We start from the raw sequence: 20,960 nt of genomic DNA, 5'->3' as shown, positions 1-20,960 counted from the left end.
CAATCAATTTTAACTCATTTTTTCTTCCCATAATATGAAATGAGGGAGCCAGTTTCCCTGGTTTACTGGAGAAACAGTCCAAGGTTTTCCACAGCAGAGAGGGGAGCTGATTTCACTGCAGAGAGCTATTGTAAGCTTCAAGGGTTTGGCCCAAAAGGTTTTGCTACCTCCTAAAATCCTGTCAAGCAAAAAGTAGAAATGTATTTCAGAGCAGCTCAGGAGTTTCTGCAGAACTTGGAGCATTATCACCTGCAAGATCAGCTGCCTCTAGATCTTTTACCTGTGATCAGCCTTCAGCACTGAACACTGTACCAGCCGCATGTTTAAAAGTAAATTCTTCAACAGAAGATTAGGAATCAGTCAGGACTGACTGCCACTTGTGAATGTAGTGTGTGTGTGTGTGTGTGTGTGTATGAGAGAGAGAGACAGAGAGAGAGAGAGAGAGAGAGAGAGAGCTCTCATTAAGGGAAGATCTATGATTTGACAGCCTCTCCGCTGTGCCTGCTGCTGCTTCTGTTACTGCGGCTCTATGGTCTGTCATGAGTTGAAAAGGGATGTGAGGATTCAGAGAAACTGCCGCTGTGAAGACAGAGCCTCTACGAAGTGATCCGCCTGCCAGACAGACTATACAAGGTTTTTCTGCAGGATTGGAAACTTGGACCTATTACCACTTCATTTACCCAGAGAGGCAGGCAACGTGACAGAGTGAAAAGGTAAGAGCAGAAACTGTCTTCTATTAATACTGGGGACTTGGAGCATGGGGAAGTTAGGCGCAAAGGCTTGCCATTTTTCACTCTTAAGAGCCAGAGGCAATAGCTAAATTCCTACTAGGTTTAACCATTGCACCTTTTCTCTTTTTTCACTGGTATCTTTTTCTTCTTCATTGTACCTTTTGGGAGCATGTGAGAGGTTTCTTTGTATTTATTTTTGTATCTAGCATTTTTTTTTTAAGTTTGGAATTTTTTATTTGTTGTTATTGTTTTTCCAACTGGACCAGTTTTAAAACAGGAGCCTTCTCTGCTTCTTTTTTCTTAAGATTTTTTTTTTCCTTGTGAAGAGAGATTTAACTTGTCCCTTTTAATGTGATGTGGTCAAAACAATTACTTCATTTTGCTTAGGACTGAAAAAAAAAAGTGTTCAGAAGTACATTGGAGAAACTCAGTGGTGTAAATAGAGGAAATGAGTTGCCTGTGAGTGTGGCTTGATCAGAAATGGTGGCATTGTGAGTGAACACGTGTGTGACTTTTCACAGGGGAAAGTACTACTGCAGGAAAGGTGAAGGCAGGAGAGATGTTTTAAAGAGTGTCTGTGTCAGAGAAACTCCCAGCCACTGAAGATGGAGAATGAAACACTGAGTGAACTGAACCAAACCGAGCTTCAGCCACAAGCAGCACTGGCCCTCGAGTACCAGGTGGTCACCATCTTACTTGTGCTCATTATCTGTGGACTGGGCATTGTGGGCAACATCATGGTAGTCCTGGTGGTCATGCGAACCAAGCACATGCGAACCCCTACAAACTGCTACCTGGTGAGTTTGGCTGTGGCAGATCTCATGGTCCTGGTAGCTGCCGGCCTCCCCAACATAACAGACAGCATCTACGGTTCCTGGGTCTATGGCTATGCAGGGTGCCTCTGCATTACTTATCTGCAGTACTTGGGAATTAATGCATCCTCATGTTCAATAACAGCCTTCACCATTGAGAGGTACATAGCAATCTGTCACCCCATCAAAGCCCAGTTTCTCTGCACATTTTCAAGAGCCAAAAAAATCATTATCTTTGTCTGGACCTTCACATCCATTTACTGTATGCTCTGGTTTTTCCTTCTGGATCTCAATATTAGCACCTACAAAGACGCTATTGTGGTATCCTGTGGCTACAAGATCTCCAGGAATTACTACTCACCCATTTACCTAATGGACTTTGGTGTCTTTTATGTTGTGCCAATGATCCTGGCCACTGTGCTTTATGGATTTATAGCCAGAATCCTCTTCTTAAACCCCATTCCCTCAGATCCCAAAGAAAACTCTAAAATGTGGAAAAGTGACTCGACCCAACAGAACAAGAATTTGAATTTAAATGCCGCTAACAGATGTTTCAACAGCACTGTATCTTCTAGGAAGCAGGTAAGCAAAGCTGAACTTCCAAGTCAAGGGAGGAGATGTGAAATAGAGTTTTTGTGAAATGGGATCAACTTTGTCCTACTTAGCTAGTGGCAAAACCAAAATACAATCATGCAAATGTTTCACAGTATAAGCTTCTGCTTTGCATATTAAACACACCTCTGGATCAACTGAAGATCTAAAAATAAATGGAGGGATTGGATAGCTCTTTAGCAGGAAAGAATTCCCTATTAAGATATTGGGAACTGTAGAAAGAACTCCAGAAATCTGGATTTAAAACACTTGCACCTCCCTCAAAATACTATTCGAACATTCAGAAAACTCATGGGGAAAGTTCTATTGCATGACGAAGAATACCTTTCAGGAACTGTACTACACACTTACCAAGAGAATTTGAGAATAAATCAGTGAGTTAAAATAATGAAACTTTTCTTACAATATGTAGTTACACACAACCAATTCCCACAAAAGACAGGTAATTTGCCTTTTTCAGGTGATCTTGATGAGAGTGATCCTCTAATCCTTTTCCCTAGCTCTTTCCAAGTTGTCTTAGCATGCAAAAGCTGGGAATACATTTTCCTCAGGGGGAAAAAAAAGGATTTCAAAAGAATGGCCAACATCAAGATGAATCAGTTATAAGCAATTTTAATGTAGGCTTTCTAGCTTAGAAACTGAAACTCTTTTATGCCTCCAGATAGCCTATTGTACGTGTGGCTACAGTGGAATGAGGGTCTTATTAGTGACTAAAGCATCTTCTTTATAAGATAATGTAAAAATGGGAGGCTGTATGATGTATACTCATCTGTTTGTGTCTATACAACTGTCCTGGGATACTTATGAGTCTAACTTTCAGTTCTTTCTCCTTCTCTATTGAATGTAATGAATACGAAGTAAATATTTATTCTCATAATGAAAAGAGAAATCATGTAACCAACAATTTTGTTTCTTTCAAATAACTTGAGTTTTCTTTTATTTTTTTGTGCAAGGAAAACAGCTAATTCTATTTGTGTAGGTAGAAAACTGAGTATGCTTTTAGAGGCATATATGTAGGTCATCCATACTATAGCTTCTTAAACTCTATGTTACCTAATATGTTATGAATTGTGATTGGATAAATGTACACACATTTTTACATGCACACAGCAGAGCAAACTTACAAAGTGAAGATGCTTGCAACAATGAGTGATCTGCAAGTAAAGAGAACACACGCAGCATTTTAAGTGATATGAGACACGTGATTTACAAGGGGTTTACTATGAAGACAGAAGGGAGTGCATGAGTGACTACTACCAGGTCTTTGCTTCTGTACACAGCACTGCTACATAATAGAAGGTGTAGCTGGTCATTACCCAAAGCTTGATTCACAAAAATGGAGAAAGATACACTGGCCATCTGCCAAGACAAATACTAACAAATACGATAAGACAAAAAAAAGACTATGCACATCTTAATTAGGGACCAAACCTGACTTAATAGCAGCAGCAAGGTAGGCAGGCCAGTTAGAAAATGTGTTCCTTATATTCCCATTTATATTCTTGTTATAATTTTTTAAAGCTTGTTTGTCTGGCCTAATGTCCTTTCTATCAATTATAGTCGTTAGCACCTCTCAGCATTAATACTGTGCTTTAGCTTGCTAATTATGTAAATGTTCACAGTCTTTCCAAAGAATATCAATGATGAGCATGTAAGAGCAATGTACAGTGTTTAGACACGAGAAACTCAGCTCTGGATGAGGAAGATTTGAAGGTTCAGAGACAGGGTAAGGAGGCAGAAAGTTAGTTGCTGGTGATACAAGCATAAATAAGATCCTCTGGAGTAGAGATTCTCACCCTTCCTAATTCTGTGCCTTTTAATACACTTTCTTACGTGTATTCTTATTTTATGGGGACCCCACCATAACATTGTAACTGTAATTTTGCTCTTGTTATTAATCATAATGTAAATATATTTGTTTTCCAATGGTCTTAGAGGACCCCTGTGAAGAAGACTTTTGATCCCAAAGGAATCGTGCCCCAAGGGTTGAGAAACACCGCTCTAGAGGTAGCATTTAAAGCCATGTGAATGTGTGTGATGTACACGGTGAGAAAAGAACCATTCAATATGGCAGCAGGCTCAAATTTGGATGGGCAGTGGCAGCCCCAGTGAATGGGATCCCAGCTGTGAGTGGGGCTCGTTTGTTCCAAAGTTAGTGACCTATGTTCTGGCTTTTTCGATTTTTTAAAAACCCTCTTAAGCACTCATTGGGTTCAAATCTTCAGGTCTTATAACCTAAGGACTTTTAGTTTAATATTTCTCTCTGATTTTTTTTTTCTTTTGGGCAAGTGTAATTTACATTTTACTAAATACATATCTGGGCCAGGTCCTTCTACCCAAGTTACTAAAAGCAAATGTGTGTGTGTGTGTGTGTGTGTGTGTGTTTTAAAGAAAGAAACAAACTTGAACAAAGCACACACACACAAAAGTCCAGTGTGAGACGCAACCCTGGAATGTCTGCACTTGAAAGGTGTGACAGGAAGACAAGTTCAAGGCCAGCCTGTGGAGTAGTAGGTTGGAAGTTCAGGGACTCTATTTAGGACTCTATTTAAAATAAATAAACAAACAAAAACAAAGGAAGGAGTGCAGAGGCACAACAGCGGAATGTCCTCGTTGTTGGGAACACAAAGAAGGTTTTTAAGTTTCATGACTCATTCAGCTGGCAACTGCATGCACATTTTAGAGAACAAGCCCCCCTCCCCCTGCTTCAATATCCAGTTCAGCATAATATAGTCCTCCCCCTCCCACCTAGGAATTTAATGAACGACTGGCCTTACAAGGCAATGAGTATTGAGCTTTCCTGCACTGAGCTTTTATTAAACTTTTCCCAAGTTTTCTGGGGCTGTTACATTGGCTTTCATGTTTAATTGTTTTATTTCTTTTAATCATATGGACTCAACTATGTTCATACTAATATAAAAAAAATCATTAATTTGCAAAAAACAAAGTAGTTTTTACTTAACACGCATGTAGCTAAGTGTGCCACTTTGATTTTACTTTTAAAGAATAACTTCCCCCCTAGAGGTGGTGGTACATGATTTTAATCCCAGTACTGGGTAGGCAGAGGCAGATGGATCTCTGAGTTCCAGACCAGACTGGTCATGAGAGTGAGTTCTAGGACAGCTAAAGTTAAATAGAGAAATTATGTCTCAAATAAACAAAAAAAAAAATTATCTTCCCATTTCATGATTCATATAGTGTTTCAAAGACATTTCCCATAAATGCTCTAAATCACAGCCTCTACAGCTGTGTGCTTTCTGTCCTTCAACCTAGATGAGTACACCCTGTTTGTTTGCAATTTTAGATTGGCAGCTTTGAGCCAAGATTTTATCATTAAGTACATATTCTTATATGTCTACAAAAAATAAAAAAACTTGTTCCACTGAGAATTCTCCATTTGGCTGATATAGCAAAAAATAATCTTAAAATTTGCTATTCTTAAGAATCATACTCATCTATACAGTTCCTTGTGAAATATATATATTTCACATCCAAAGTTTCAGGAAGGCATAGACTATTCTATAACAAATTCTTAGTCTTGTTGGATTTTTAATATGAGGGAACATTGTGGTTGAGATGTAATATATATGAAAAGAAAAAAAAACAAATGCCATTATCTTACTATGATTAAAAATTTCAAACTTAAAGAAAAAATAAGTAGGAGAAAGGTAAACTTTACTTTAGTTAGCATTTAGCAAGCTTTTTAATGATTATTTATTCATTTATTTATTTTATTAACTTTACATCCTTGTAGCCCCTTCCCTCCTCTCCTTTCAGTTCTACCCAATCTCCCTCCCCCCTCCACTTTTTCTCAGAAAAGGAGTGCTCCCTTTCCCATCCACCCCAGCTCATCAAGTTGCATCAGAACTAAACATGTCCTCTTCCCCTGTGGCCTGTCGAGGCAGTCCTGCCAGGGGTAAGTGATCTAAAAGCTGTGTCCAATGCAGTCCTCACTTCCCCTACTAGAGGACCCATTTGAAGTCTAAGCTGCCCATCTGCTACGTCTTAGTAAGGGCCTAGGTACAGTTCATGCATGGTCCTTAGTTGATGCTTCAGTCTCAGCAAGCCACTCTGGGCCCTGGTTAGTTGGCTGCTGTTTTTCTTATGGAGTTCCTGTCACTTATGGTTCCATTCTCTTCACCCCCCAACCCACAATTACCCACCACTCCTTATTTATAGACCAATGTTTGACTGTGAGTCTCAGCATCTGTTCTGAGGCACTGCTGGGTATGTTGTTTTCATTTTATTTTCTTTATAAGTCAGAGTCTGGCTGCTGCTGCATGTACACACACAGGTATGGGGCCATCCACTGGACTATGGGCAATGTAGAAGAGTTGGCATCCCTGATGAAAACTGATTCTGTATCTCCCATTGGCTATCACCAACAGTTTTCACCTAGGGGTTGAGGTCATGCTAACCCCTCCAGTATCCATGCTGAAATATTTACTGACTTAATTTTGTGTGGGTTTTATATAGGCAGCCACAGCTGCTGTGGATTCATGAGTATGATGATCCTAATATGCCCAGAAGAGAGTTTCAAACCAGCTCTCTTCCAACTCTGGCTCTTAACAATCTTTCTTCTTTGATGTTCTCTGAGCCTTGGAAGAATAAAATGATATGGCCATCCCATTTGGGGGCCAACCAGTCATTAGTCACTAGTTAACTGCACTTTGAGTAGTTGTGAATCTCTGTGTTAACGTCTATCCACTGCAAGAAGCTTCTCTGAGGAGCAAGATTTGCACTAAGAATAGTATTTACAAGACAGGTTGACCTTATATCTATTATGTAATAAAATAACAATACAGTACCTGACATTTTGTGCAACATCTGCAGAGAAGGCAGCAGTAAGGGGACAAGCCGAAACAGAAAGAAGATGGTTGAAAGGAAGAAATAGTAGGTGGAGACAGGGCACATTCAGGGAGAATTGTTTGGAATCATTGGCATGGGCGATGGACAAGGAAGATCTGGTGACGCTCTGACCTCCTACCCTGCTCCTCACCATAGCCACTCCTGCTTTTCTCCCCAGATATCCTCTGTTCTTTCCACAAACGTTCTTCTATTCTCATGCTTAAAGCCCTCACTTATAGGTCTTTAGTGTATAGCTGTAGAAAAGCCATCTCCTGATTCATATTGATGATTACTTTTTGGACAGCATAGATTTACGTCAGATTCAAAACGTCTGATTAAACTCTCTCTCCCCCTTAACAAACCCACTTCGCTTTCTTCCCTATTTTATGTTTCCAAGGTAGAAATCCAGGAGTCTGTCTAAGCATATTTTACTTCTATTACCCTTTAACCTAAATCTATGCAGTAGTGAAGATCGGATGTCTCTGTGGCTAAGTCTTGCAGCTGACCCACTTCTCCCCCTACACTGCCACTGTGCAGGTTCATTGCCGCTCACTGTTCTGTGTCAGTCCACACCCCACCAGCCTCTCTAACTTCCATTCCACTCCACCAATCACTCTGCACATTGCTGACTAAATGATCTATATCACGTAGAGCTACATTATCAAATATAGTTTTTAGGGTTCCCTGAAGCTTAACATTTAAACCACCCGGCGTAACAAATACAATCCTGGCACCTACCCATACTTTCAGCTTCATCCCCCATGGCTCTCTCAACTTACTCTTTATGCTCCAGCAGCCATGAATTATTTTCAGGTCTCTGAGTATTCTCTGTTCTCAGCCAGAACATCCTTCATCTGGCAGTTTTCCAATTGTCTTTCAAATCTCAAATTAATCTCTCATGCATCCTGTAAGGTCCTTCCTAAAATTCTCAGGCAGAATTACACAGCGGATTCCCTAGCTAGTAGTACACATATAAGCATTTTTTTCCTATGTTATTACAGTATTTTGCAAATATTTTTGAGTTAGTAATTATTGCCATTCAGAATTATTAACGTGTATGTCTTCTATACCTTCAAATACCCTTAATGGCAAGAGCTTGCACCATGTACTATGCTCATAACTAAATGTAGAATGTGGTAGGCTTCCCAAGTGTAAGGACACAGTGATGTACTGCAGCCTGAGAGCACAGGCTTTGCAAGGGCAGATTGTCATTCCCACCCTTGGATCCAGTATCATCACAACATTGCTTATAATTCAACTTGTTTACTGTGACTTCCCTATAGAAATCAATAAATGTAATGATAATGTCCTTCTTCTTTACTTGAATAAGTGTGAAATGTTTACCAGCATATTTCTGTTTGAGTGCTTATACCTCAAAATCGTCACTTTTCACATACAATATAAATAAAAGTATAAAAATATGTGATTGTGCTGGTTCAGATCTCAGTCATGACAATACTCTATTCTGCCCCATGAGAAAATACTGCCTGTGTGTGCCATACCCCTCTCTAATTACAAGTAAAATTTGCATCTCTCCTATTAAATCCTTCTTTAAATTTCAAAATAATACAAGTGGAACTAATCGCCAGATGGTGATTAAGTTAGTAGGTAAGAACTTTTGAGGAAGATTTTTTTTCTACAATTCTGACAAGGTTAACTCAGAAACACTGCATACTCAGACAATAATTCACCTGGTAATTCAAAATCCAGTTGCCTTTTCCTCCAGAGGCTTTAAAAAATCCTCTGCTAAATGAAGGAGCTACTTTAACAGAAGGGGCAAAGAGTAAAGCAATGGCAACTCAGGGAAAATAGACAATCTGAGCACTAGTAAAAAGACAGTAATAGATCCAGGTGAATGTCCCTGTACACTAATTTTCCTAAAATACTTTGCACACATCATGTCCTATAAAAAATATTTCCTGTCTCTTCTGACTGGCTTTGAAAACCCTCATCGTGTTTTCTGGCTTTGCTGGTTTAACTCAGCAACCATTTACTGAGCACCAATTTCATGCCAGGCACCACTGTAGAGAAGCAGTGACAGTCACTGTTGTATAGAACTTACTGTAGGATATATAAGATTGACACTAATAACGAGGGAGAGGCAGGAGGTTAAGGTCTGTAGTGTACAGAAGAGGCAACTAAAAAAGTGCCTTAAGTGATTATGTCACTTAAGCCTGGATTGCAAGCCTTAGATGCTGTAAGTCATACTCCTGTTCTTAAAAATAAGCAAGTACCTGTCAAGCCAACACAAAGGTCTTTCATGGGAGCAGAAGTCATCTGTGTAACCAAGCTGCCTAGAATAAGACCCTAGCAGGTGTCTCTGCCATCTGAAGGCATCTAAACTTGGTCATAAAGCTGGGGAACAACTACAGCCCTTCCTAGTAATGACTGTAGGAAATGGGACTTGGCATTTAGAACTTGGTTCTTAAAATTAGGTGATCTATCCAGGAAGAATGAAGAAACCAGAAATGAGGTTATTGCAATCCAGCAAGAAGGATGTAAGAATTGAGGTAAGAAGCAATGGTTGAGGTGAGTAGGAAGGATTGCAGGTGAAAACATGTAAAACTAAAATCAGTAGAATTTAATAACAAAATTTCACAGGCAAGGAAAAGAAAATCTTAGCTGGAATGCAGCTTTATTGTTACCCATAGCAGAGAGTGCACGTGGAAAAGCATTTTTTTATCTGTATTTATTTCTTTACAGATCTAAATATATCAACTAACACACACACCTTTCTTTATGTCTTGTGACTTTTCACTAAAGTGATTCTGTACCTTTCCCAGTACACCCCTCTTAACTTTTACAATTCAATATGTTACATTCAGGATGTCAGGTTAAGTCACGAGTAAACAAAAGGATTCTGTACACCAGAAATATACTGGGCGGCAGGGCAGCATGCACTCCACGGCCAGAAAGCACAGTACAAATCGTGTTACTATCTTTATAATTTTGTTAAGTTAATTTTTATGACCTTTATGAGCTCACATGCGTGTGTTGGTCAGAGAAAAATTTGTATGAGTTGGCTCACTCCTTCAATCATTCATGTTGTAGGGACTAGATCCAGGTAGTCAGGCTGACAAGCTCCTTTACCCACTGAGTTATCAAGACAGCCCAATTTATTGTATTTCTTGACACATCAGTCGATCCATGCATAGACTAGGCTATTAACAGAAGTCATTCATTAGGTTGCCCTGAAGTAATGCCTACTGTATCACAAGTCCTGAAAAACTGACACTACATCTAAATTATGTATTTTTATTACTTCTTCAAGAAGTTTATTCAATGTATTATGATCACATTCACCACCACCCCAACTCCTTTCAGATTGACCTCATTCCCTATCTACCGACTTTGTGTCTTTTCACCCTTTTGTTTGTTTGTTTAACCCCATTAGGTACCATTTGTGCTGCCCATATACTCTTGGATGTGCAGCCATTCACTGGAGTGTACTCAACCTACCACAACCAGCAGTTATCAATTTCCTGTAGCTCCTCAACTAGAGATGAGACTACATGCCCACCTGTATGCTGGGGTTTTGTTTGCCGTGAGCTTATATGTCAGGACCTCTGTGAGTTCTTATGTGAAACTTCCCTGCTGTACCCAGAAAACAGATTTCTCATAGTCATCCAACACTTCTGGCTCTTAAAATCTTTCTGTTCCCTCTTCTACAGTGGTCCTTGAGCCTTGGGAGGAGGAGGAGCTGTGAGACAGATGTCCTAGTTAGGGCTGATCACCCTGAAATCCCTTTTCCTCTGCACCTTGATCAGTTAGGAGTCTCTGTGCTAATCATCATCTACTGCACAAAGAATTTTCTCCAATGAGGCTTGAGAATTGTACTATATATGTGCATGACAATAAGTCAGTAGGAGTTAATTCATTTTTTAGAATAATAGTAGTAGACTCTTTCATAGAACCTATGATCTGTTCAGCAACAGGATCTTGGTGCTGACAAAATGCCAGGAATAAATTTCCTCTTGTGGGGTGGACCTGAAATCCAACTGGAAAGTGGTTGGTTACTCCCAAGATTTTTATGCTGCTGTTGGCACAGTGGTCCTGGCTTTCCAGGCTATTAATAATTGAAGCTCCCAGGGTTCATGTCTGGGTAAGATTCATGATTACTTTTATTCTTTAGTAATATGCATAGAAACTTCTAGTACTATGAAAGCTATCCATTAGAGATTTAGATTCTAGGTCAAGACACACACATTATATACTCACTCATATAGACATATAACATAGGATAAACCTACTAAAATCTGTACATTTAATGAAACTAATCAGGAGAGAGGATTCTGACTAAAATGTTCAATCCCCATCCCAAAAGGCAAAGAGGATGGACATCAGAAGAAGAAGAAAAGAGGAAACAACCTAGGAACCTGCCACAGAGGGCCTCTGAAATGCTCTACCCTGCAGACTATCAAAGCAGACGCTGAGACTTATGGCCAACTGTTGGGCAGAGTGCATGGAATCTTATGTAAGAAGTGGGAAATAGTAAGATCTGGAGAGGACAGGAACCCCACAAGGAGAGCAACATAACCAGAAAATTTAAACACAGGGGCCTTCCCAGAGACTCATATTCCAACTAAGTACCATGCATGGAGATATCCTAGAACCCCTTCACAGATGTAGCCCATGGCAGTTTAGTGTCCAAGTGGGTTACATAGTAATGGGAAGAGGGACTGTCTCTGACATGAACTGATTGGCCTGCACTTTGATCACCTGCCCCTGAGGGGGAGCAGCCCTATCAGGCCACAAAAGATGACAATGCAGCCACTCCTAATGAGATCTGATAGACTAAGATCAGAAGGAAGGAGAGGAGGACCTCCCCTATCAGTGGACTTGGGGAGGGGCATGCATGAAGAAGGGGGGGAGGGTGGTATCAGGACGGGAGGTGGGAGGAACTTATGGGGGGATACAAAGTGAATAAACTGCAATTAATAAAAAAAAAAAAGAGATTCCAGGTCAAGGGGTTGGAGAGTTGCTTCAGTATTTAAAATCACTGGTTGCTCTACCAGAGGAACCCAAATTCAATTCCCAGAATCCACACGGTGGCTCAACACAATCTGTAACTCTATTTACAGGGTATCTGAGGTTTTCTTCTGGTCTTTGTGTACAGCAAGGATCAAGCATCTATGTTATGCAGAGATTTTGATGAAAGAAGAGCAATTTTTAAAATCTTCCAGGTCATTACCAATTTGATTTTTGCATTCTGCTCAAGTGAGTGGTGTCTTCAGCAATAGGCTTTTGCTGTCATTATCTGTAGAATAAACAAGAATATGGGCTGTAATGTTTGTGGGTCTTTAAGATCTCATTGGCTAACAACTCAAAAAGAGAAAAACCCATGCCAGATGCTGGGGGTTTTATCTGCTAGGCTGTGGTGTCTAATGCAGACACTTACTCTTTTAAATATCACTTATTTACTCATTCATAAGATATCAAAACTGTAGAGTGATATTTCTATGCTGTAGTTTACATATGGAACAGAATATAAAGAATACTAAAATCAGCACAGTATTCTTGAGCTCCTTTTATGTTCTCAGAGAGAGGCACACCAAGTACACCTCTAAGACATATACACAACAGAAGCTAAACATTCATGGACTTCATATTATGGGTTTTATACACTTTTTGTGCTTTGAACAAACATATTAGCTCAGTAAATCTCCACAACAATCTTGATGAGTATTGATTAATTGTAGACTAGAAATGTTTAGTCACCTGCCCTGGATCACATCTCTAGTAATAAAGTAAGGGTTTGGGCATAATACTCCAAAATATAAGGGCAGGGGCAAAATTCAGTGATTAATTTGTTAGAAGTTGAATAAATTTCTTGGAGCTGGAAATATGGAAGCCATGTGGAGGCTTGAGAAAACTGGTTTAAAGAATGAAAGAAGAAAAGTAATTTCAAATAAAGGACAGAATGGGTATGAAATGGTTATTATTAACACAGGAATAGCGGAGAGCCCACAATGAAGAACGCTCTTTCTGAAGAATGCTAACACATGACCCAAATGTTCATTTTATGGAAACATGTGAATGAAACCAAGAAGACACAGAGAGTGAGGTTGGAACAGTAAGTCCAGAAAACTAAACATAATGCATTGAACAATGCTGAAAAAAAGCCCTATTCTACAAATCGTGGCCACCTTTCTCTTGGAGTTCCTTTCTAAACATGCCTACAGTGATCTCTGGCAATATTTTCAAGACTGTAATGATACCAATCTGTAGATATAGAATTATCTCTCTCTATATTTTTTTTCAAAACTGCCTCTTCTCCTGAAGTCACTCTTTACTCTGAAATGCACCAACTTTCAAATTCTCAAACTCTCCTTTCTATCGCAGTTGCCTTAATTCTGCTGTGAGGTTTTTCTCTATGCACCATAGGTGAGGTGGCTAGTCTCACCAAACTTGCAGAGCCTCACAAAGCAATCTCTCTGCCTCTAAGTTTCCTCTTCCAATTTAACTCAGAGTATTTCTAGATATTTTAAAATGCAAAGCCATTTACTCTTTAGCTTGATATTATCCAATATTTTCTTTTATTGTATATTGGAATCCCAAGTTACTATCATGGTATGTTGAGATTTGTGAATATAGGAGAGGTCAATGTGCTTATGCAGGCAGTGTGCTTAGCTTGGAAAATAACTGACACAGTGAGATGTGTGGTGTCATCATGAGACTGTGAACCCTGAGGTGAGGTAGGGCTGAGTATCCATGAAATTCTGAAAATTATAAAGCAAGGTGACAGAAGGGGCTCACCAATAAGCAGGGCTGATACCCATCACACTTACTCTGATGACTTTCAGCTTGGATTGCTTATACTTTGCAAATACAGATAGCAGACAGGGTAGGAAAAAAGAATGCCCTGGTATATTTTATATTTTTATTAAATTTTTATTTTTTAATATTAGTTACAGTTTATTAACTTTGTATCCCTGCTGTAGCCCACTCCCTCATTCCCTCCCAATCCCACACTCCCTCTCTGCCCCTTTCCAAGTCCAGGACTATTTCTGACATGAACTCGATGGCTGGCTCTTTGACCTCCTCCCGCCCCTGAGGCAGGAGCAGCTTTGCTAGGCCATAGAAGAGGACAGTGCAGCCAGTCCTGAAGAAACCTGATAAGCTAGGGTCAGATGGGAGGGGAGGAGGACCTCCCCTATCATTTTGTATTTTATCAAGAAAGATGGAAATAGGCTCAGAGGAACAATAAAAGTATAGGAGAAATATTTAACTAGAGGTCATAAAGTACCAGGATGAATCTCCAGGAATTTCTTTAAGAATCAATTAGATATCTTTCAGTGTTAAGAGCAACAGAACAAGAAAATTTGAACACAGGGAACTTCCCAGAGACTCATACTTCAACCAAGGACTATTCATGGAGATAACCTAGAACTCCTGCACAGATGTAGCCCATGGCAGTTCAATGTCCAAATGGGTTACACAGTAATGGGAACAGGGACTGTCTCTGACATAATCTGATTGGCCTGCTCTTTGATCACCTCCCCCTGAGGGGGGAGCAGCCTTACCAGGCCACAGAAGATGACAATGCAGCCACTTTTAATGAGAACTGATAGACTAAGATCAGAAAGAAGGAGAGGAGGACCTCCCCTATCAGTGGACTTGGGGAGGGGCATGCATGCAGAAAGGGGAGGGAGGGTGGGATCAGGAGGGGAGAAGGGAGGGGCTTATGGGAGGATACAAAATGAATAAAATGTAATTAATAAAAGTTCAATGAAAAATTTTTAATTAAAAAATAAATAAATAAAAGAAGAAAGTTATTAAAGAAAAAAAAGAGCAACCAAATCAGATCTAAACCAACTGCAGTGTGAAGTGAAGGCCTATTCTGGATTAAGCATTATTAATATAAGGTATTAAGTCTCATACACATTGTTCTGTGAGAGAGTAAACATGAGAAATAAAGAGCAGAAATACAAATCCTGGACAGTTGAACTTTCTTACATATGATTTAATAATGATGATGATTATGGTGATAAAACCACTATGCCAGGCACTGTGTTAGGCACCATGATGCAAATCTGAATGAGGCAACTTTTCTGCTCACAAGAAGTTTAGATTTTAATCATAAAAAATAAAGTAAAATAATTGGTCAGTGTTCTGTTGCTGTGAAAGAACACCATGACCAAGGCAGCTCTTATAAAAGGAAGCATTTATTTGGAGCTTGCTTATAGTTTGAGAGAATTAGTCCATTTTCATCATGACAGAGGGCATAGCAGCATATGGGTAGACATGGTGCTGGAGGAAAAGCTAAGAGTCCTACATCTGAATCCACAAGCAGAAAAAAGAGAGACACTGGGCCTGTCTTGATCTTTTAAAAGGTCAAAGCCCACCTCTAGTGACACACTTTCTCTAACCAGGCCATAGCTACTAATCCCTCCCAAGTAGTGTCACTTCCTGATGACTAGGCATTAAAACAAATGAGCCTATGGAGGCTGTTCTTATTCCAAGCACTGTAATAACTAAATTCACAAAACAATGAGTTATGACAGTAAGCCTCACATTTTAGCAGCTGGGAAGAGGTGGGCAACCAAGGTTATGTGTGGAAACTAGGACTCTTAAGCCTGTTAAGTTGAACCTTTTTAGTGAGTAGACATTTGTGGACAGAATGGAAAAAATAAAGGTTTCAGCAGAGGAAACTATATACAAGAATTCCTGAAAGAATAACCCTGTCAGGGAACTACCAGTGGCTCCTTTAGAGCAGTGAAGAATAAAGGGATTAGGAAAGATCCCTCAATTTAGCGTATTGAAGGGGCTGGACAAGATATAAAGGCTGGGAAAAATGACCAACAGATTTCAAGGCAAAAAAAAAAAATGATGTTGCAGCAAGATCTGCTAATATCATCTTATTTTCAATGTAGGAAAATAATTAAGAGCCAGTGTCAAAGACATTAGTTAAGAGACATCTGTAGCAATGTGAGTCATCACGCAAAGAGGTACTCAAATAAGATAAGTGGAAGTGAGGATGGAAAGACATCAGACCATTTGGAATAGAATTAATGGACACAGTATGAATAAATTGGTAAAAAAGGAAAGAAAAAGTTCAAAGGTGATACTTGGACTATTGGGAAAGAAAATGGTATGGCATTTGTGCGCAAGAATTCTAAAATATTATAACACTGTGTCAGAGCCAAGGTTGGCCCCTCCAATGTTATGTGATCCACTTAATTTACAATCTTCAGCCTCAGTTTGTACATGTTGTCCAAGAGATGATAATAGTAATGCCTTTGTTCAAAAGTAATTAAAATTAGTGAAAGAAAAAATTAAGCACTTGCTATAGTACCTGGAACATGGAAATAATAAAGCATTAGTTAGCACTATTCTTCACTGAAAGTGTACTTTACATTAATGAGGTAGTAAACAGCAGACAACAACTATCAATGGGATAAACCTGCCTTGCATATTAGGTATTTAGAGTTCACAAAGGCACAGTCAGAAATATAGATTTAAGGCTCAGAAGAAGCAGTTATTATGTAAATACAGAGTCCTAGGCAAGCAGTGTGCACCTCTTGATGACAGCACAGGAGCACAGACAATCTCTGGAGAAAATCCTGTGGTATAGGAAAGAAAGCTTCAAGTAGCCAGAGCTCCAGAGTTAAAGCAACTGTGAAAAAAGAAGAAAAAACCCTAAGTGTAAGCAGAAAAACCAGGAGGAGACTGTCTCAATAGTAATCAGTAGAAAACTGAAAAAGAAAAAAAAAAGGTACTGGGAAATACTCAAATGTTGGGAAGTGAAGACTCCATAAAGCACAGAGGAAAACTTCCAGGAGATAATAAGTCACGTTTGGAGAAAGAGCTTGAAGGGGTAGCTATAGACAAGCCTGATGATGAAAAAAACAGGTGACATGGAGAAGTGAGGAGAGGCATTTTTGTTGGGCTTATTTGGCTTTGCTTCTTCTGAAGAAAGAAGAATCCAAGCCTTTTGAATCTTGATGAGAAAGAGCCAATAGAAAAAAAGGAATTATTTGTACATGTACAAATAATAATGTACAAGACACACTGTCCATTGAAGAAAACAAGGGAGAAAAATAGTGAGTAGGGTGATAACAGAGTTAAACCTCATTAGTGATTAGAAATAACTGACCTAGTAAGATCATAAATTACTGGACACCTGAATTTATTACTGGCTTGTAAATGCTCATGTCCCAGTGGGTCTATCCTGGACTCATTACCACCAAATCATATTTGGGTGAACCAGTTTGTTCCCCACAAGCTAAGCTGGTACTATCCTTGAGGCTTTTTATATCTTTTCTGTTGTAGTAGGGATACATCACAATTAGTACAGTTTCACATGACAGGGTCTTAAGGCAGAGGGCCAGACTGAGTCGGATGGGTGCATTACCACAGGGACCGGCTCTCTTTATTGGCTAAAATATTCCATTTGAAGCCCTAATTCCAAATCAATAGAAGCCAGATGCTAGATGCCTCTCTAACTTAAAAAAAAAAAACCCTCACAGGGAGAAATTTCTCCCCTATGCCTCGTTTTTATTTATTATTATTTTTAAACAATTTATTCACTTTGTAGCCTGTATCCTGGTTGTAGCTCCCTCCCTCGTCTCCTGGTCTCACCCACTCTCCCTCCCTCTTTCCTTCCTTATCCCTCTCCTCTAGTCCACTGATGGGGAAGTCCTCCTCTCCTTCTGTCTGACCCTAGCCTATCAGATCCCATCAGGACTGGCTAGACCCTCTTCCTTGGTAGGCTGGCTAGTTCATCCCATCAGCTGCCTCTTGATCACTTCTCCCCCATACCTCTTAGTCTATAGAGTCTCTCCTTTTTCCAGAGGACATGTCAGGTTCTCTATTTACCTTAGATGTCTTGGCTCTTTCCACTTTGTCTCTGAAGAATTTAGGAAACCCACTTAGAAGAAATTAGATTTGGGATAAAAGCCCACTGTTCTTGACTTTGCTGCTGACTTCATCTCAAAGGTGTGTGGCACCGTGATACATAAATGCTCTTCATAAAGTGAGTCAGGCTTCAAGAGTGCTTCACTCCTTGTTCACACACAATCATTGCCTGTGAGTTTACCTCAAAACAAGCACTGAGCTAGAGAAATAAGCCAGAAGTAGTTCTTAGTACTTCACTCTCACACTTCAGTACCACAGGACGTCTCCTTATTCCTGAGGGAAACACTCCAAATTTTGTGTCAGTCACTCAAAATCCAGAGCAGGCCCCAGATCAGAAGGGTGGGAAACCGTAGTGGTCCTCCATGTCTTTCCGCTGTCTCTATTGCCGCCTGTTCCTCCTCTGCAGCCACTTCCTCAGACTAATGCCTGAGATGGTATTGAATTGCACTAGGCTTGTTTTCCCCATCATAACCATATTTTCAAATGGAAAAATACCTCTGTATATACATACTATAAGCATAAAAATCACTCATGATTTTAAAATAATATTTTAAGTAATTATTACTCAAGGACTAGAAAAATGTTTTCTTTTATGCTTCAGTAGTTAAATATATGAACTATTGGGCTATGACAGCATTAACTTACCTCAAATGAATCTTAGTGATCATTGAGAATGTCTTAAAAACCTTTAGAAAAGAAACAGAAATTTATAAATGTCTGTTATCAAATAATTCTGCTATCTAAAACAGGTAAGCTTTTATCATTAAGATCCTATTTATTCAGTAAGGCCATCTTTTTACTGACTTAACTGACCCAACCGTGTTCTTTTAAATTAAAAGTACAGGATCAGGTATTTTGTAACAATGAGAAATTTATACTTTCAGAAATATGCATAATTTGTAATAAAAGCACCCTAACGAATAATGACCAGCAATCATAAAATTCACAAAGACAGGTTCCCTAAACAGAAATTAAATGTCAGCACTGAGGAGTGAAACAGCCTGGTAAATGGTTACATATTAGCACTGTGGGAAATACATCCAAGCCTGTGGAGTGAAGAGTGAATTTCTCATGTACTAGCTAGCCAGTCGCATGGTGTTGGACATGTTTACGGTCATCATAAAGATGAATATAATATATCTTACAATGTGTTTGCTTTTAACGTTTATTCTACACCAAAAACCTTTGAAGCAGAGAGCTGTCTCTCTAGTAGCTGATTCAAATTCTAAAGGTGGGGCAACTTGATAGGCTCTCCTAGAGTGTGGAGACTCTTGAAGAGCCTTCCAATGTTGTTGTTGTTTCCAGCATTTATTCTATTCCAAAGAGTGACATGAGCACTGTTGTCATTGCTCTTCTTGACACAATCCCACTAGAAGAGAGATAAAATTCCTGTCACCACTTTACTGAGAAGAAAGAAGAAAACTAGAGATAGTAATGATATGGGTCTAAAACTACTAAGTACTCTGGCCAGGATGCTAACCCAGAATGGTTGCTGTGGACTAGGTGAGGCTTTTCTGCTGGCAAATTAGGAGAGCTTGGTGGGAAAGCTGAGTTCCTGGCAAGCTCAGAACCAGGATGTCGTACACCCCGGCCCCTGCCCCCATCAGTAGGTAATGTGTCTTGTTTCTACACAGCTGCTGATCTTCTTCTTCTAGAAAAGTAAATTTCATGTTTGTTAAAAAGCACAGTGTTGCCATGACAACATTTAGAAATTGCTGGAAAATCAATTAAAGTCCAACCTTCTGTTCCAGAGATAAAAATCTGCATTTATTTATTTATTTATTATATTTTTAATTGATTCATTTTACATCCCAATTGTATTCCCCTCCCTTGTTTCCTCCCAGTCCCACTCTCCCTCTCTCTTTTCCCCCATTGCTTTCTCCTAGTCTTCAGAAAGGGGGAGTCCTACCCCCTACCACCTGACTCCAACCTATTAAGTCTCGTCAGGGCTGGCTGGATCCTCTTCCTCTGTGGCCTGACAAGGAAAATGATCAAGGAGCACGCAACAGAGTCCATGTCAGATACAGTGCCTGTGCACCTTACTAGGAAATCCACGTGGAGACTGAGGTGCTCATGGGCTACATCTGAGCAGGGGTCCTAAGTCCTCTCCATGCATGGTCCTTGGTTGGTGCATCAGCCTCTGCAGGACCCTCTCAGCCCAGAATTTTTAGCTCTGTTAGTCTTCTTGTGGAACACCTGTCCCATTTAGGTCCTTCTATCCCCCAGTCTTCCATGAGACTCCCTGTGCTCTGTCCAAAGATTGGCTGTGAGTCTCAGCATCTGCTTTGATCCCCTGGTGAGTAAAATCTGTCAGAGGACATCTCTGGAAGGCTCTGGTCCTGTTCCCTCTCTTTAAGAGCTTCTGGTGTTTATTCTACTTTCTTTTCTAAATGAGAATAAAGTATTCTCTCTAGGGTCCTCCCTGTACTTAACATCTTTAGTTCTGTGGATTATAGTATGGTAATACTATATTACATGCTAATATCCACTTGTAAGTGAGCATATACCATGCTTGTCTTTCTGGGTCTGGGTTTCCTTACTCAGGATGATCTTTTCCAGATTCATCTATTTACCTGCAAATTCCTTCTCTTTTTCTTAGAACAGATTGAGAAGCAGGCAACAGAGTCCATGTCTGCAGCATCCACTGCTTGCCATACAGTGGGTTCTGAGCTGCTTATCAGCAAGGGTCTAGGTCCTCTCCAGGCATGGTCCTTGGTTAGTGTATCAGTCTCTGCAAGCTCCCCCAAATCTGCAATTATTAATCCATATCACAGACCCAGAAATTATTAGAAGGAAAGCTTGCAAAAATTATCTATAAAGCACAGTGGTAGTTTGAAAATGGTTCAGTGCCATTAACATGTACATCATTTTCTTAAACTTAATTCTGAATTCTCCTAAAGAAGATGCATTGCTCACTGTAGGAGAGAATCCTACATCAATAAACTCTAGAAGACAAAGTTATCTTCTATTTGTAAGTGCAGAGTGGCACTTAAAGAAACAGCTCTCTGCAAGTTTTGATTAACAGAGAAGCCACAACTAGTGGAAATTGACAGCAGACAGAGACGATAAAGCAAGAACAGCTGTCAGTATGACCTTTGTA

The 20,960-nt window shown here is 39.7% G+C and overlaps 1 protein-coding gene across 2 annotated transcripts in view; it reads left to right on the top strand.

Moving 5' to 3' along the window:
- Positions 1 to 650: 650 nt before the first annotated feature.
- Trhr (thyrotropin releasing hormone receptor) overlaps positions 651 to 20,960 on the top strand; it is a 36,399-nt gene continuing 16,089 nt past the window's right edge. For both annotated transcript variants that reach the window (XM_055626681.1, XM_055626680.1), the window contains exons 1-2: positions 651 to 713; positions 1,253 to 2,125. In XM_055626681.1, coding sequence (XP_055482656.1) covers positions 1,337 to 2,125 — 789 coding nt within the window. In that variant the 5' untranslated portion in view covers positions 651 to 713; positions 1,253 to 1,336. The remainder of the gene's footprint in view (positions 714 to 1,252; positions 2,126 to 20,960) is intronic.

The sequence above is a fragment of the Psammomys obesus genome, unplaced genomic scaffold (genome assembly GCF_907164565.1).
Source record: "Psammomys obesus unplaced genomic scaffold, mPsaObe1.curated_primary_1811, whole genome shotgun sequence".
Lineage (NCBI taxonomy): Eukaryota > Metazoa > Chordata > Mammalia > Rodentia > Muridae > Psammomys > Psammomys obesus.
Note: the sequence above shows the minus strand (reverse complement) of the source record. Positions and strands in the feature narration are given on the sequence as shown.